Below are 18094 nucleotides of genomic sequence, written 5' to 3'. Positions count from 1 at the left end.
TGGGTAAAATGTTGAAAGGGGTAGCAAGATGAATAAGCATGCTGTATTGTGAAAAGACATCTATTTGCTTGATGAGAAAACACCCCATTGCTCAGTTGGTATTGCATCTGTCAAGCACTAGACGGTGAAGCAACACAAGCATTAAAAAGACAACACCAACAACATTTTAAAAAATGAATAATTTAAAGAGGAAAAAGTCATGCATAATGAATTTTTAAAAATCCCTTTGGAGACTTGGAACTCATTGGTTGTTTGAAATGTGAAATTCAGCTGGCAGCCCCTATAATTCCAGCTCTCCTCCTAGAAGTACATTTGGTATCAACACATTAGTGCCTTGGTGTGTGGAATTCTACTGCTGGTTCTTTGCATTGAAATAATTAAATTTTAATATGTGCAGCTAACGTACAAGTAGTCACAAATGATTAACAATGCCGATGTCAGCTGCTGGTGAAAATAATAGCCAAATAGTATTTTCACTGATGACCACATTTGTCACTGTACTTTATTTTCTGTACATTTTTTTAAGGCATATGTAGCTGAATGTAATCCTGCTGTGTCTGGTGCACAAACCACTAGAAAGGTTACAGAAAAAGAATATGTTTATAAAGGAGAACGTTAATAAATCTATTCTGCTTTCTAAAATGACTTTGGTTGTAGTAACAAAGAATATATAATATGCTGAGTAATTTAAAAGTTATAAACAAACCTGTTATCTTTCTACTTTTTAAACTAAACTAAATTTCTCATGAAATAACATGACTTCATCTTTCAGATTTATTTTAAATATGCCCTATCTCTGAAGGTTGTGAGTGGGCAACAAGGTCTAAAGTAGTAAATTAAAACAGAAAAGTTAAAAAAAATTAAAATACAAACACACTACCTAACAAGTCTTTGCTGAAGCATGACCACTAAATGCTTTTCTGAATAAAAAAGATAGAGATACAGGGGCCATGTTGCACCCCTTTCTACCCTCTTCCTTGGACGTAATCCACCTAAGTTCCCTACAGGTTGCATACCTTGGTTTATTGATAGCTTTATAAGATACTCCCTTGGGGATGGGGCCACTCTGGGAAGAGCATCTACAAGCAGAAGGTTCAAGTCCCCTCCCTGGCATCTCCACAATAGGGCTGAGAGAAACTCCTGCCTGCAACCTTGGGGAAGCAGCTGTCAGTCTGTGTAGACATTACTGAGCTAGATGGACCAGTGGTCTGACTCGGTATATGGCAGCTTCTTAATGTTCCTATGAGCTTCTGTAGAAATTTTACTATGAATCTATAAATTATGTGGTGTAGTGGCTAGGGTATTGGATTTTTACTAGGAAGTCCCAGGTTCAAAACCCTTTTCAGCCACAAAGCTCACTGGGTGATCTTAGTTAGGCATTGGCCTACATCCAGACTAGTGTTGTGCTAGCATGATGCTGTTGTGCTAGCGCAAGGATATAGCACCAAGAAAGGAACATGAAGAAGAAGCATTCATAAATTAGTGCCATTCATGTTGAATGGCCACCATGTAGGTCCGTACTCTAAATCAGGGATTCTCAACGTTGGGTTCCGAGATGCTATTGGACTTTAGCCTCCATAATCCCCAGCCCCAGTGTCCTTTGGTTGGGGGTTATGGGAGTTGAAGTCCAATACCATCTGGGGACCCAATGTTGAGAATCCCTGCTCTAAATTATTCCTCCTCCTTCTCTCCCATAGCTCTGACATTCCATAGTTGTCCTTCCCTGAAATCCCCCCTCCTAATACTATATCCCCAGGGAATTATCCTGGATTTCCCCTTCCACCCCCATGACTCTCACTTCTCTGAGTGTCCTGTCAGTCCCTCTCCCTTTTGCTACGGTATGCAGTTAGTGTCAGGTTGTCTTTCTCCCGCATTCTAACAGCATTCACTTGGTTTATCTTCTCCTGAAATTTAATCCTGTCCTCCCATTACTTCATTTCCCGTTCTGGTTCCTTTCAGTGTCTCTCATATTCCCCAGTAGGAATTAGTGTTGCTTTCTTCTAGTGTAAAAATAGATAGGAAACAGTTAATAGGTGTTTTTGTGAGACTACGGGGGGGGGGAATGGGAGGATTAGCACTTTTACAGCTTCTGTAGGGAGCCAAGAGCTACCAGAGAACTCCAAAAGGGGGTGGAAAGAGCCAAGAGAGCTCATTGCAGCAAGCCCATCCCCTTTGTACCCGGGACCAATAGGTGGGAAGTGGATGACAAGGTGAGAAATTGCTAGAAGCAGGTTAGAACAAGGCAGTCTGGGACTGTATATAGGCCCTTCATGGGAGGCAAAGTCAGGGGACAGGACACATACAAACTATCCTTACAGAAAACAAACCAAGATTGGTGATCATCTCAGCGACTTTCTTTGTTTATGTTGTAAACCTTAGTTAAATTTTATCATGGTTCTGCGCGATGTCTGAACCAATTCAGTGTCTTACAATTCGCAGGCAAAGGTTTCAGCTTTCTGGGAAAGTAAAAGAGTGTTCTTTTTCCTTCCTTCCCCTGGTCCTCAACCCCTCCCCCCTCAGCAATCCCCAGAGTGCTACAAGGCTCATGTTTCAAACCAGCTGGAAAAGAAAGACTGTCCTTTTCCCTTCCCTTCTCCACAACCTCCAAAGAGCAGTACCTGGCTTTTGTTCCAGGGTGCCTGGAAACCTGAGCAGGAGCCCTCATGTTAGGATCTGGGGATGTCCTGTAACAATTTATTGTGGATGCTCATTTCTGAAATAGCATTCTACTATTACTAGGTTTTAGTAGTTTTAAGGAATCATAATTCATGTTCATTTATTTATTTAGAAATAATCCATAAGAAAGAATGACAAGCAAGATAATCGATATGACAGATAAAATGTTCCAGAAGAAGGTAACAGCCATGATCACTCTTCACGGATGGTAGAAGCTAAATCTGTGCAGGTCAATGCAAATTGATGTCACTGCAGATGACCACATTTTTCTTTAAATCTCAGTGAATCTCTGATCCATAAATACAAAGAAGGAGGAGGTCCAGACAATAATAAAGTGTAGGATCTGCAAAACATTTGCATAACTTCCAAGCATAATCTCATACACTGTACAGATTCTCCTGTATGCTGCTGCGCTACTTCCTAGCACGATCTTACCCTTTGTACACACGCTGAGCAAGGACCTCGTGCAATTTTTGCTGCTCCACCTGCCATCCAGCTCTTGCATTCTGAGAAGAACCCACCTTTCCTCCCAGTCATCAGAAAAGTAGTAGTAATAAAGATGGACTGTCTTCAGAATGCAAGAGCTGGCCAGCAGATGGTGTTGCAAGATGTATGTGAGGTCTCTGCTTGGCATGTGTACAGAGGTTAAGATTGTGCTAGGAAGGAGAGAAGAAGCCTGCAGGAGCCATCTGTGTGATTTGTGCTCACAACTTGTGTGAATGTTTTGCAGATTCTACACTCTTATTTTATTGATTTTGATTTGATTTGATTTCTATTCTGCCCTTCCAAAAATGGCTCAGGGCAGTTTACATTAAAACAAAACTAAAATCAATTAACTATTAAAATAAAAGAAAACTGATTTTAATATGGCTCTCCTTAGTACTATCTGGAAACCTCATGTTCCTGAATCATCATTCAATTCCCATTTAATTTAATATACTGTACTGGATTACAATGGAAGTACCTCCTCTTCCTTTTAATGCATGATTCCATGAGTATTTTCAACCTAGAGTCATGTAATAAAAGATTTATTGTCAGTTGACAGTTTCCAATGTGAGTGTCAAGTGAGCTTTGCTTATGCACAGCATGAACTGAAACACACTGAGGAGCAAGTGAATGAAAAAAATGTTTAATCTGTAAAACTTTTATTCTCCCTAGACTTCCAGAAGCTATTCCAAAAGCTTTGGGCTGGCACCTCCCCAGAGCAGCTGGCAGGGTCCATTTTCAGTTTTGCTTCTCCATAGAGAGAGGCCACTCTTGCCCACTCAGACCAGCCCTGCTTTCTGAGCAGACTGGCAGGTGTTTGCTTGAACTATTTTTTTCTCCCTGCTTGTCTTTTAGTTTCTCTTCACCCACTTCTGCCAAACATGACATAGAGAGGAACTGGGCCCTTTTCCTGGGATTTTGGGGTAGGTGGGTTAGTGTGTTTTGTTGTTGTTTTGGCCATGGTCTGCAAGGGCAAGAACTTCCTCATCAGCAGTAGGGATACTGCATAGCTCTGGACTGTAACAGTGTCTCATGCCCAGCTCTGAGCTACTCCTGCTGCTGAGATGGAGGTTGGAAGGAGGACGTCAAATGCCACAAGTAGCAGCAGGGGGATAAGTTGTTATCATTCTGTCAGCTGAATGCAAGGCTGCAGATGGGCACATCAGTATCCAGCACCAAGTATAGTGGCAAGCCAGCAAGTGCTCCACTGCTTAGGTAACCTAAAACAATCTTAAAGATCCCATCCATGCCCTTTTTTGTGTGTGGGGACTGAGCCTATCCCCAGCATTTGTAGTAGGCTAATGCTCTGGCGTGTAAGAAATTGTGAGGAGCTAGTTATCCAAATGAGGGGAGGTGGACTCCATAGCACTCTCATCCCTTGATTCCCCTTCCTTCTCCTCTACCCCTTTCTTCGTCTTTCAGTCCTTCACCTGGGGTAAAGGCTCTGGTATGAAGAAGGCACCAAAATGTAGGCTGGCTTCGTTCTCAGGCACCTCAAAGGCATAGACACCCACAGAGCGGGGGTGAAGATGCACAGGTGCCTATTTCTCTGAAGTATTCTGTTTCTTTAGCTCTGGACACTAGGGAAGATGGTGAGTATTTGCAAGACAAGCAGATGCCTTCAGGACAAGCTGCTGCCCTTTAGGGCAAGCTTTTTCAAGCAGATTATGCCTCACTGTGGTATTCTGAACATGCCACATGCTGCAGCTCAGAAAACAGATGACTATATTGCTCGAGCAGCTGGCCACCTTCTAGCCAAGTGGGTGAGGGCATTTTCCTCCAGGTATATTCCAAACTCCTTGCAATGATCTTTCTCAAGTTCTTTAAACTGTCTTTTCAGTAGAATGGGCCAACCCTTCCAAACCTTTTCTGAGGTTTTCTGATGGACTCATAAACCCTATTTCCTTCCAGCAAGGAGACGTGGAGCTGCTTCAGGTTCCTGCAGTTAATGGGCCTGTGGTGACACTGACTTTCTGACTAGTTAATATGTATTCTAACACACAGCATGATGAGCAAGTAAATGAAAAATATTTTGTCTTGAAAAATATATTTTATACACTCCCTATTAACTTATTTGTTCTTGAACACAGGTGGCTCATACTGGATGTAAATAATCCATACTGTGTACCTTGTACTAGTACTTGCATATTCGAGCTGGAATTGCTTTGCCTAAGCATCCAAGGACTGTAATTAGGAGACCTGGTCTTGTGGTAGTAAGCATGGCTTGTCCCCTTAGCTAAGCAGGGTCTGCCCTGGTTGCATATGAAAGGGAGACTAGAAGTGTCAGATGCTCACTATATTGCCTTTAGGGGATGGAGCTGCTCTGGGAAGAGCATCTAGGTTCCAAGTTCCCTCCCTGGCATCTCCAAGATAGAGCTGAGAGAGATTCCTGCCTGCAACCTTGGAGAAGCTGCTGCCAGTCTGTGTAGACAATACTGAGCTAGATGGGCCAATGGTCTGACTCGGTACAAAGCAGCTTCCTATGTTCCTTTATCAGAGATCTCTTCCTGTGTTGTTTGCCCTGTGTGTGTGGGGGGGGGGGTACTCCAGGCCTGCACAACTCATGTCCTGTCAAACTGAGCACAGCCTTCAGGGCCTTCCTTGTGCTTTGGTGTGGAGGAAGGAGTCAAAATGAGGAGAGATTATATAAGAACAGAGAGAGAAACAGTTGTAAAGAGTGAAGAGTCTGGGTCTCATACAGCTTCTAGTTAGCATTCGACAGTATTCATAAACTATGTTTTTTTCAGTAAAGTTGGAATTCCTTGTGAACTTAATAATTTAACATTTGACCAATATACAGCTTGCTCTCATCTGTTGAAACAGAGCAGCCATATAATGAAACTGGCAATCCTATGCACTTTTATTTGGAAGTAAATCCCACTGATTTCAGAGAGGCTAATAAATAGTGTAATTGGTTATATACAGTAAATGTTTTAAATTGTACAAAACAGCAAACATAATCAGCCTTGTACAAGGCTTTAGTTAGTTTTCATTACAGAAAGGTAACTACCAAGTAACATCTCCTTTCTGAATTTGCTGATTTATATCTGATATTCCAGTAATAAATAACTATTCTAATTTTCTGTGAAATACTTTACTTTGTTGTAGCCTTACTTTCCTGTTCTGAAGCAAATTATATGGGTTAGCTTGAGCATTCCACAATTGAATTCCATAAGTGTATAATCTACTTTGCTCAGTTACTAGTTTGTAGACGTCTTTTCTTTTTTATTCAGCCGTTTGTATGATTGTGATAAACTTATTTTAACAGTATTGATTGTGATACATTTTAACTTTATTTATCCCTTAAAGAAGCAGAGGTAACCCTGCTCCTGAAAAGGAGGCAACATGAATCATGTCCTGACCACCTTGAGGTCCTCCCCACACACTCACCTTAAAAACATTTCCAGGGTCCCTGGGAGGCTACTGTTTCAGTGGTAAAACTCTGCTAGGCACTCTGGTCTCACTCCACAGATATCTGGATTGCAGCAACAGTCACATATTTTCAGGCCCTATGGAGTAGTATAATGTGTTGTAGGTTGCACACTTTGATTTTATAGACTCAGTATTAAGAAGAAAAGCATATTGACATGTAACCCTGAGAAAGTTAGAATAAAGCCCATAGGGAGTATTGGTTTAAATAAGAGAATTTGAACTAATCTTGTGCACTTTGAAAATAACTAAGGGGGCATGGGGTGGGGGGAATCATTCAATCAGTTGGCATTTACTTTTGTCTTTGCTCCCCACCCCCCATAATCACATATGATATAGTGTTAGTTCCTTTACCTTAAACTACAGACTGCTCTGAAGTTAGAAACACACTATTGTACATGAAACAAAGCCAAAAATTCTCTGCAGAAATTATATAGCTGTACTTAAACAGAATATATTTTAAATTGGTAGTTATTGGGAAACAACTATTTTTGGAGCTTTTCTTAAAATGTTCTTGGTCTTTTGAGGGGCCTTCCAGTGTAGTGAGCAACAACTTTGTCCTATCAAACACCTCATTATGAACTGTATCCCAGCACAATAGTCTATTGTGCTACCAACTGAAAAACACAGTGTGTTTCTCTTGTTCCTTAATAAAAATCAGTGTTGGGGCCACTGTCTCATTTTGCCTTTCAAGTCTGTCTTAATTTGAATCAAACAGTGGACTTTTAAATGACATTGCTTCATGTGCTTGAAGTACAAAAAGTCTAATGTTTTAACAATCTTCTATAAAAACTTGCTTACTGGCAAAGTGGATGGCATGTTTAAGGGGAGAAAATAGCTGAGACTTGTATTAATAGAAAAGTTCAAATATTCTTTGCCAAGGAAATCCTGTTCTCTGATAAACTGGTGCACTTCTACTGTGGCTAGTTGCAGCTGCAGTCCTGAGTTGGAAAGAATAATTTGATTCCTAAAAAGAGAGCGGGGTGGGGGGGACCTATTGAAAAAAAATTTATTCTCAAAAAAGGCTGGCACTGCTAGTACTTTTCCAGTTACATTGTGTATGTGATTTTGCAAGTAAAATAATACCTAGCCTGATGATTTCCTGAATATCATATTCTTCAAGGTTTCCTCCCCACCTCCATTACAGACTAATGTTGCACTACCACAACCATGTTTGTACTTGCACAACCTGCAGTATGCCTCATTTGTTTGAAATGCAATGGTTTTGCAAGAACGCAATTCTGCAAATCTCCATTTTTAACACAACTATGCAATCTTGCGCTAATTCAGTTTTGCTCATTATGCAAGTGCGTTGTTAGTTAAGATGTCAGCAAAAGAAATAACTTTTCAATAGGATGCCTTTGAAGAATGAGGCAGCACAATATTAACAGGATTTGAAGTAGATAATTTGTATATGTGGCTTGTATTCCTGCAACTTAAGCCAGAGGGAAGGAGGAAAACAACAACACAGGAACAAAGAAAAGAAGAGATTTAAAGAATGCCCTTGAAGAAACTATTTATAACTATTCAACAGGTTTCAAACTTGAGAACCTTTCTTCAGGGGCAGCTGAATCGATTTTGGAGAATTAAAGTAATCTTCCATTCTTAAAGAGCTACATAAAGCATTAGCTCTTTCAAGGTCTCTCTGTTGCTCATATAGCTTAAATCTGGCCATGCCAGCATGACAGAAGAGATCCTGAACCTTCCAGTTTTGCCAGAATTGAGTAGTTGTCTTTTAATGGAGCACTGATCTGTTCCTCAATTACTGGTGGGCAACTTGACAACTGCATTGCGCTCTATGTGGGGCTGCCTTTGTACATAGTCCAGAAACTGCAGTTGGTCCAGAATGTGGCAGACAGGTTGGTCTCTGGGTCATCTCAGAGAAACCATATCACTCCTATCTTAAAAGATCTACACTGGCTGCCAATAGGTTTCCGGGCAAGATACAAGGTCTTGGTTATAACCTATAAAGCCCTTAACAGCATCGGCCCTGGGTATTTAAGAGAACGTCTTCTTTTCTGTGAGTCATATTGCCCATTGAAATAATCAGGAGAGGTTAGTCTGCAGTTGCCACTGGCCCGTCTGGTGGCTACTCGGGGACAGGCCTTCTCTGTTCCTGTCCCGAGGCTTTGGAATGCACTCCCTGCTGAAATAAGAGCCTCCCCATCTCTTACAACTTTAAAAAAGGCAGTCAAGACACATTTCACCCAAGCTTTTAATTAGATACTGTTTTAATAGTTGGATGGTTTTTAATAGTTTTAACATTGTTTTAAATTTTAAATTGTTGTAATGTTTTATATTTTTACTTGTTTTTATTGTTTTGTTGTAAACCACCCAGCGACTTGCATTTTGGGCGGTATACAAATATGTTAAATAAAATAAAGTGGAAAGGGTAGAAATGCCCCCCCCCCCCAGACAATCCCCCACACCACATTCCCTTCATTTCTGGAACCTTGTGGTAACTTGAAAAAAGAGACACAATTCACAATGAGCCCATTCACACGGGTGGGCGGGTGTGTGTGAAGGCAGGGTTCAACCTACCTTCCCCCAGACAATCCCTCTTTAGCCTTCCAGTGCACAAGCTGCACTCCCACACGACCTGCACTGTCAGGAGCAGTGCAAATGACTATTCACGTTGCTCTCTGCAGCGCAGAGCAACAGAGGCCAGGACTCATTTTCCTGGCCTCCACATATTCCCCCATCAGACGGGCGCTCTAGGCCTTTCTCTGTGTCTCCTTGGCTCCCCCGAGCCGAGAAGACACACAAGCCCAGCAGCTGAGTTAAAGGAGCGGTTACTCCCTTAACGGCTAAGAGCTGGGCTCTGAAGTGGGGTTAGGCTGGGCAGGAGAGCTGGGATTTGTGTGGATCCTGCCGCTCCACACAAGCAGCCTAGCCCGGACTAGTCTGCTCGTGAGAACAGCCTCAAAGAGTTCTATCCATGTACATAGAGCAGTGTTCCATTGGCTCACTTAATTAATCTTAGTGTCATAGATTTTTAGAGTTGAAAGGGACCTTGGAAATCTTTTAGTCTACCGCCCTGCTCAGAACAAAAAGCAGGATGTTCAGAATAGGAAAATTAATGTGAAATATACCATTATTTTTATTTCTGAAATCTAATTTGTTGGACAAAGTTCATCCCCTGTCTACACATCTCCCTTCTGTGCCCTCCAATCATTCCCCCCACATGCCTCTACTGAATAAGTTGTGTCCTCACACCAAAACTGGACTTTCCTGATCATAGCATCATGGCCATCTCTTTATTTATTGCAATTTATTACCATTTTTCAACAACTGCTACTCTTAACCTTTTGTAAGTGTGGTGTAGTGGTTAGAGTGCTGGAGTAGGACTGGGTAGACGCGAGTTCAAATCCCATTCAGCCATGATACTTGCTGGGTGACTCTGAGCCCTTCACTTCTCTCTCAGCCTAACCTACTTCACAGGGTTGTTGTGAGGAGAAACATAACTACGTACACCGTTCTGGGCTCCTTGGAGAAAGAGCAGAATATAAATGTTAAAACTATCTATCTATCTATCTATCTATCTATCTATCTATCTATCTATCTATCTATCTATCCATACATACATACATACATACATACATACATACACACACACACACTACAATTTATTTAATGTGAAATACAATTGCTTATTTGTATATTATCTTATATTTATTCCCTGCCAATTGAGCAAAGAGACATCGTCTAACGTGGAGCAACTGTTCCTGTTAATCCCAGCATACTGGCAGACATCCCTACTCACAGTGCACTTGCACAATGAACAAAGTTGCACTTGCGCAAGAGGTTGTGGAGTTGCACCATGTTGTACTCCCTGATGTTCTGCAACCATTAATGGAACACTTTCTCCTGGACACAGACAAGGTTTGGAACTAGTGTTGCGCAACAGTCATTGTGGAACAAGCGCTACCATCTTCTACTAGCAAAAGGACTAGCTGATTGTTTCTTTATAGGGAAGATGGAACTCTTCCACATCTTGCATAGCTAGACAAAAGGTCCCAGGATATTCATGCAGGAAGCTGTTAGGAGAGAATGCAGAATAACAGTGAATACTGTTCCTTGTCACATCTGTCTAATTATTCTGACATTTGAAGACTGCTAATATCACATACAGTCCTATGCACTACTACAGTAAGTAAAATATAGATTAATGGTCACTAAGAAAAGTGACACCCCCCCCCCAATCATTGAACCAGAGAAAGGTCTGAAATCACCTGATATAGTTCCATTTCTGAAGCAAGTCTGGAGTCATGACCAGAACCTAGTTGTGAGAGACCATTTCGAAACATCATATATGATTATCTGAACTCCTTCAAAGAAGAGTATAATGCCTATGTTGCACAAAACAATCTCCCATGCTGTATTTCCAAAGAAAACTAGGCCAATGGCTTTTTAAGTGACACAAAAACAAACCTTTTAGTTGTTCATTAAAAGTCAAAGCCTTAGTTTAAATTCTGTTTCAGTTTCTAATTTATCTCAAATCCTGGTTAATATGGTTTTCTATTATAACTGTACTTTCAATACAGTATCTAATTTATTTTTTTCTTGCTCATAAGAACCCAATGATTATACACAATTGTCAATGAATCAGTAGAGGGCGATTTGGCAATCTGAAACAGTTGGAGATTTAGATTCCTTATTTATTTGTTCATCAAATTTGATTATTTCATAGTAATATTTCAGGAATACAGGAAGTACTCCTTTACTCCCTTGTAAATACTGTTTTTGATTATTATTGTTGAACACATGCCAACAAAATCTGTCTCATGTTTTATATCCCTGATGTTTCCCACTAGGCAGCACACATTCAAAATGTAGCCCGGAGGAGGAAGTGGTGAAAAAGACACGAGAGCAAGTTTACACTGTAATAATAAGTTAGTTAGTTAGTTATTTGGCTGCCCTATAGTGCTTCTTTTCTGACCAGTTCACAAAACAATAAAACAACAATAGAATAAAAAACATACAATTAAAAGCACATTAAAACAAAAACAAAAAAGTACAATAAAATACAAATACATATTAAAACCCCTTTTTTTTAAAAAAGCCTGTACAAACAAGCAGGTCAAAGCTCAAAGGCAGGATGCCTCTGAGTACCAGTTGCAGGGGAGTAACAGCAGGAGAGAGGGCATGCCCTCAACTCCTGCCTGTGGCTTCCAGCAGCATCTGGTGGGCCACTGTGCGAAACAGGATGCTGGACTAGATGGGCCTTGGTCCTGATCCAGCAGGGCTGTTCTTATGTTTGACCTCTTCCAATTCACCCGGATTTCCAGATCCTCTAGCAGATGGATCTGATCCAGCAGGGCTGTTTTTATATCTACTGATTTTGCCAGGTGAACCTGGCAGATGAACCTCATTGGGGAGGCTGTTCCATAAATGTTTAGATGTGCAACTTCTTCTGTGGCAACCTCTTTTAGGTACTGGACTTCATAGTTGAATTTTAGACAAAGAAGCTACAATTAGAATATTTTTAGCCACACAAGTTATCAGTGAAGAAGGCATATTGTCATCTTTGGGCCATTAAAAAATGTAAAAAAAGACGAGGACAAGGATCCAAAAATATGCCTGCATGTGCACACAATTTTCCCTTCTAGTGGCAGCTCCTCACTCCTCATGGAGTCCCATTTTTGAGTGTTTGCAATCTTCATGGGCAACTTTTCAGGCTGCTGTTGGAAAGGGGAGACTGAAACGCTTCACAGTTACTCAGTAGATCCAGGCTAAGTTAGCTCAGGGGTGGATTAAGCTCTTGCTGCCCATAGGCTGCTGAAGATTTGCAGCCCCAGCAGCAAGGGAGGATGGAGGAGGGGAGTTTAAATCAATTTTTCAATGTTTAAAATTGCTGCTGCGTGGTGGCAAGAGTTCCCTCACACTTGCCCACCCACCTTCCAAATTATGACGGCGGCAGGTGCATGCGCAGAAAGGGCCAAAATTGGGTGAATGCTGTCATTTGGGAGGTGGGCGGGCTTGCGTTAAGACGGGGTATCACTCTCTGCCTGCCTGCTCTCTCCTCTGCCTGCAAAACACGAACCTGCCGCCATCATAATATGAGGGGCAGGTGGGCGTGAGGGAGCTCTTGCCGCTGTGCAGCAGCGCAGTGGCAGTTTTAATCATTGGGGGGTGGGAATTCACTTGACCAAAATTTGCCACTGGGGGAATTTTGCCATCATAGGCAGTCACCTCTACTGCCTCTCCTTTAATCTGCCCGTGAATTAGCTATCTCTCTGTTATGTGAAGTGTAATTAATTGTGCTTCAGAGGACATGGTTAGACCTTATGATCTGTAGATTTCTTCCAGTATTGTAGTTTTATGTGGATGAGTCTATTTAAAATATATGCATTATTTTGTATATATTTCACACAATAGTATGCTATTGTGGGCACAGGTTCAGAACAATTGAAACCACTGACATTGGTTTCAGATCATTTTAAATGTATAAAACATGCTGGATGATTTGCCTTCAGCTTGTCAAGATATTGTCTGAGGTGATCATTCTCTAGAAAATACCTTAATTTAACATGAATTTTCATGCCACTTAGCTGAACAAAAATGAAACCTTTCCAGATATTTCATTGCTATTTATATAGTTCTTCTGGGTCTGATTAGAATACAAGGTATGACAGTTGTATTTGTGTTTTATGTATTTGTGCAATGCATAAAATGGTGCAACTGCACAAGTGCAACTATGTAATTTTCTATATGAGTACAAGAACACTCTTGCTCAAAAGTGCCAGCTTTGTTTTAGATGCCAACAGCAGCATGGGCAGTGCAGAACTGCCTGCAGTATGCTGCATATCATGTCAGCCATTGTTTATCATTTGTTCAGGGTGAAGAGGTGTTTTTTTGTTTGTTTTTTGGCAATTCCAGAAAAAAAACAAATATATAAGTTATTTGACACACAGCCATATTTTACTGAGGTACTATTGAATGCTTCTGGTACTGATATTGTGCCTTTAAAGAAACCAGCTGTTAGATCTGTTATTTTTTCAGTAGTTTGTTTCCCAATGCCATTTCTATGAATTACATACCACATGTGCACAGTGTCAACTTGAAAATACAGCTAAAGAGATTTGAAGACTTCAACAGTATAATTGCTGCATATCTTAAATATCAGGAATGTGAAAAACTGAGCAATTTCTAAGGATGGATTTGCATGCAAAAATGCATGTTCATGATATTCCAACTTGTTCATTATTTTCCCATGCATTCTAGCAAGAAGTATCTGAAACATTATCTATCTATCTATCTATCTATCTATCTATCTATCATATTTATATACTGCCCAAAACCTGCGTCTATGGGCAGTGTACAAGAACAATACAAATTAAACACAATTAAAATGATTAAAACATCAAAATCATTTTAAAATGGACATTAAAAACTATTAAAACAATAAATATAATTAAAAGCCTGGGTGAACAAATGTATCTAGAGTGCCTTTTAAAAAGTTGCCCCGCCAGTAGGTGGAACTAGCATTTGCTCGTAATGATCCTAATTGGAGGCAGAGTCCCTTCCTACTTCCTGCCTGTACTTCTTGTTGAACTTGTCTCTTCCTTTAACACCATAAAATAGCCTTAGCCTATAATGGCTGCCTTCCTCTGAACTCTCATGACATGGTGTCAGAAGTCTGTTTGAATCCACCAAACCTAGAAAATGGCTCACTTTCCTGCACCAGAAGCCTGGCCAGAATGGAAAGAAAGATTGTTTGTTTCAGACTAGCTACAAAGCTCCACAAAGAAGCATTGTGCAAGTAAGTTCCCTTCTTTATGTCAAGGGAAAGGAAGCAAACAGCATCTATAAATCCTTTACCTTTGCTGAAGAGGGTCAAAAGAATGACTAAGACTGTTTTGGCTGAATGCAGGGGTGTAGCAAGGTTGGAGTGGGCCCAGAGACAAGATTTTAAAATGCCCCCCACACTGAAGCTCAGCTCATGAAGTAAAGAAATCTTAAATGAGGCTGAATAGTGGTAACAAAAAACATAGTAAAATTTATATTTATATCTGTATATCTATACTATGTGCCACAATAGAACATCATCCTAAATTATTTTTTTAAAGGTTTTGTAAATTGTGGACGATGCAAGTCATTTAATGGTACTAGAGAAAGACATGCTGTTCTGGTAGCTCCAGTTTTTAACACTCACATCAATTTCGGAGAATGAATACAACTGAAGGAAGCCCGGGCGAGTGCACGGCTGGGGGAGTCAGTCATGTGACTTGCCTCTGGGCGGCCTCCCAAGGCAGTGGGCCCCCAGACAACTGTCTCCCCTTGCCCTATTATAGTTACGCCACTGGCTGAATGAAATGATGCCGATTTCATTCCAAAATGGAATGTGCTCTATGGGAGGGCTTGCTTTTATCAAAGGACACAGCAGTCTGGGGGAAATGTTGAATCATTTGTTAGAGGGCTGTATGAACTCTCTGAACGTTGTGATTTTGCAGACAGGAATGAAGAACATTTCAGAGGCAGGCTTGTCCTTGGAATTCTTGATAAAGGCCTATCAGAGCGAATGCAACTCTCAGAAAAGCCATTGAAATGGCAAGGCATCAGAGTTAATATAAGCACAGATCAGGGAGCAGAGGAAACCTGAAACCAGAGTGGAAGAAATAGCCTTTTCTCCACAAAACACTTACAGCAGAAAAAGCAGCTCCTTTGGAAATGCAAATTTTCAGTCTGTACCTGCAAGGGACTGAACAAAAGGAACCCCAAGTAGAGCAGCCCAGCCATTTCAAAAGCATACTGTCTGTATATAAAAAGCATCCCAATCTGTATATAAAAGATATGGGAGGATGCATAACTTTAGAGGAATTTGTCCTGCTAGAGGAGCTCAGTGCAAGAAATGTTTAAAAATAGGGCACTTTGCAATTGCATGTTATACACAGATAGTACAAGAAGTTACCATAGAAGTGGAGGATCAGACACATCCCTGCCCCCGACCCTCCCTGCTGCCTGGGCCAGCGGGGAATTGTCTAGGTGCATGGGGGAGCGTGTCTAGCAATGGCAGAACCTTCTCACTGCGCCATAATGTGAAATTAAAGGCGAAAGCAAAAAAACAAAACAAAAACCACACAAAAATAAAACATACTTTTTTAAAAAAAAAGTAGATCATGTAGCATAGAGGCAATAGAAATTCAGGACCCACCCCATAAAAAAGAATTGATGACTACCAGAACTCTCAGGAGCACTTGCAAAGAAAAAGAGTGTCATTTCTGGTTGCCAGCTGTGCACTGTGGTGCCACTGAATATCTTCAAATTGCATTCTCCAACAGTGATGGGGGCAAACAGGAAAATGGATTCATATTCTACATCTAAAAGGGTTCAGGGTTCAGAATCTGCCAGTATATTCTCCACCCCCAGAGAATTCCTCTTCAAAATCTATTTCCAGCAAATTCAGGAGCTTTGAAAACTCCTGGACAGACTATTGGGGTTATTTGTCTGAGGAGGTACAGGGGCTGCCCATGAGAGTTCCTCCTGATACCATGATTAGACACAGAAGTGAAAATGAGCTTAGTACAGAAAGCTGGTGAAATTAATTCATTAATTAAAATGTGATTGGAGTTCTCCTGGCTTATATTATTTTAAAGAACATATTTAGTGGCTGACATCCAGAGTAATGCTGTGCTGATGTGGACATGCTGCACTAGTGCAAGGATGTTGCACTCTAGTTTTATGAAGTCAAGAGCTTGCATTTTTGCCTAGTGTTGTGCTAGTGCGACATGGTACCCTTGTTCAACCTGTGGTGTGCTTCCTGCTATGAAATCTTTTCCTCAGTTTATATACGTTGTACAGAATGATGCAAAGCTATCCACTATCCTTGTTGCATGAGCACAATATGGATGCAAGTGGACCAAGTGCACAAGAAATGGCTCAACTTTAAGCAATTTTTTGTACGTGTGCATCTTTGTCCATTGGTCCAGCACAGTGTTCGTCTAATTTCATTCATTAGGACATGTGCTACAAAGATGATTTTCAACCTTTCTTCAGAGCTGCAGTTCAATTTTTAAAAATTAAATTAAAAATAATTGAAAATTTGGAATCCGTATACCCAGAAAATTTGTTTCCTGAAGGCTTCAAATGTTGCATCCCTTCCTTAATCAGTACCACCTTGTGCTTGTTCCTACAGTGTTATAATGTATGCTTTTTTCAGCTCTTTTCATTTATTTGTTAACCTCAGTGTTCATTTAAAAAAACATATTAGCAAAGAAATTCTCACCCTCATTTTAGGGGAAATTAAAGCAAGGCCTGGAGTAAAATCTAAAAGAAAAGTAATATAATGCCCCCACTCCCTCCAAATTAAATTAGATTTAAACCAATCTCATTATCTTTAAGGGGCCTAACATGGTTTTAAAAACTGTTGGCACTGAAGTACTGAAAAATCTCTGCTTCTAAGCACGTAATACTGATTATAAATGTAGACAGAAAGTATTGTAGACGGGGAGTCAATAATCTGATTATGAAATAGGCTTCAATTTGGAAGGGTATGCTGAGGGACAGAGTTTGTTCTTGAGTGTTTCTATAATTTGATGAACACGTTGCTGGAGAGAGATGCCTTTCCATAGCAAATTTGCTTGGATATTTGTCTCATTAGTCACATGACTTGTAACCCAGCCACCGTGTGTGTGTGTGTGTGTGTGTTTTTGTGCAAGAGAGTTTAATCTTTGAAAATAAGTTAATCAAATAAATTGATGCATCTTATATTGACATGTCCTCCGAAAAGCGCCCCATTTGATAATAGGCATTCTTATAGTAATATATTATGTGTTGTAGTGCTTTTGTAGTATACAAATTGTTTTTGCTGTCCATCACCTTCCAGGTCCCAAAAGCTGTGTGTTTTGTGTTGTGAAAACTGATTTTATCTCATTTTAGCAAATTTTGTGACTATGTGCTTCTCCTCCATTATTATGGAAAATTTCTGTACCTGCTTTAGCTGTCACCTTACATGGCACAGTGGGGAAATGCTTGACTAACAAGCAGAAGGTTGCTGGTTCAAATCCCCGCTGGTACTATATTGGACAGCAGCAATATAGGAAGATCCTGAAAGGAATCATCTCATACTGCACGGGAGGAGGCAATGGCAAACCCCTCCTGTATTCCACCAAAAAAAAAAACCCTACAGGGCTCTGTGGGAGCCAAGAGTTGAAATCAACTTGACAACACACTTTATCCTTGTACCACAATAGTACATTTCTGAAAACTGATGAGACATTGCCTTTATTAAATGGCAGTGGATTAAACAGCTTTCCCCCAGCCCACCACCATTTCTGGTTGCGAGCCAGGGGAATGAGCGGCCAAGAGTAACAAGAGCAGCCACCGCACTCATGCCCCAGGGCACTCTGGGATGAGGGGGGGGAGTCCTCCCTCGTCCAGTGTCTCCCTTTGCCGTGCCACCACTTGTGTGGGTGTGTGGCAGGGCGTAGGGGAGGACGGCAGTTGCTAGTCTGCCCAGGAAGGCAGGTGAGCACCTGCCTTCCTCACCACCTTTCCCGTCCGT

General features: G+C 40.9%; 1 protein-coding gene across 13 annotated transcripts in view; it reads left to right on the top strand.

Annotated features, from left to right (window-relative positions):
* The window catches only part of BBS9 (Bardet-Biedl syndrome 9), a 430545-nt gene that overhangs the window by 234389 nt on the left and 178062 nt on the right, over positions 1–18094 (top strand). For 2 of the 13 annotated variants that reach the window (XR_008309815.1, XM_053261619.1), the window contains one exon: positions 2789–2855. The exons of the other annotated variants lie outside the window; for them this stretch is intronic. Coding sequence is in view for 1 of the 2 variants with exons in the window: in XM_053261619.1 (XP_053117594.1) it covers positions 2789–2811 (23 nt within the window). In the remaining variant the exon portion in view is untranslated. The remainder of the gene's footprint in view (positions 1–2788; positions 2856–18094) is intronic. 13 annotated transcript variants of the gene reach the window in all.

Source organism: Hemicordylus capensis, chromosome 6 (genome assembly GCF_027244095.1).
Source record: "Hemicordylus capensis ecotype Gifberg chromosome 6, rHemCap1.1.pri, whole genome shotgun sequence".
Taxonomy (NCBI): Eukaryota; Metazoa; Chordata; class Lepidosauria; order Squamata; family Cordylidae; genus Hemicordylus; species Hemicordylus capensis.
Note: the sequence above shows the minus strand (reverse complement) of the source record. Positions and strands in the feature narration are given on the sequence as shown.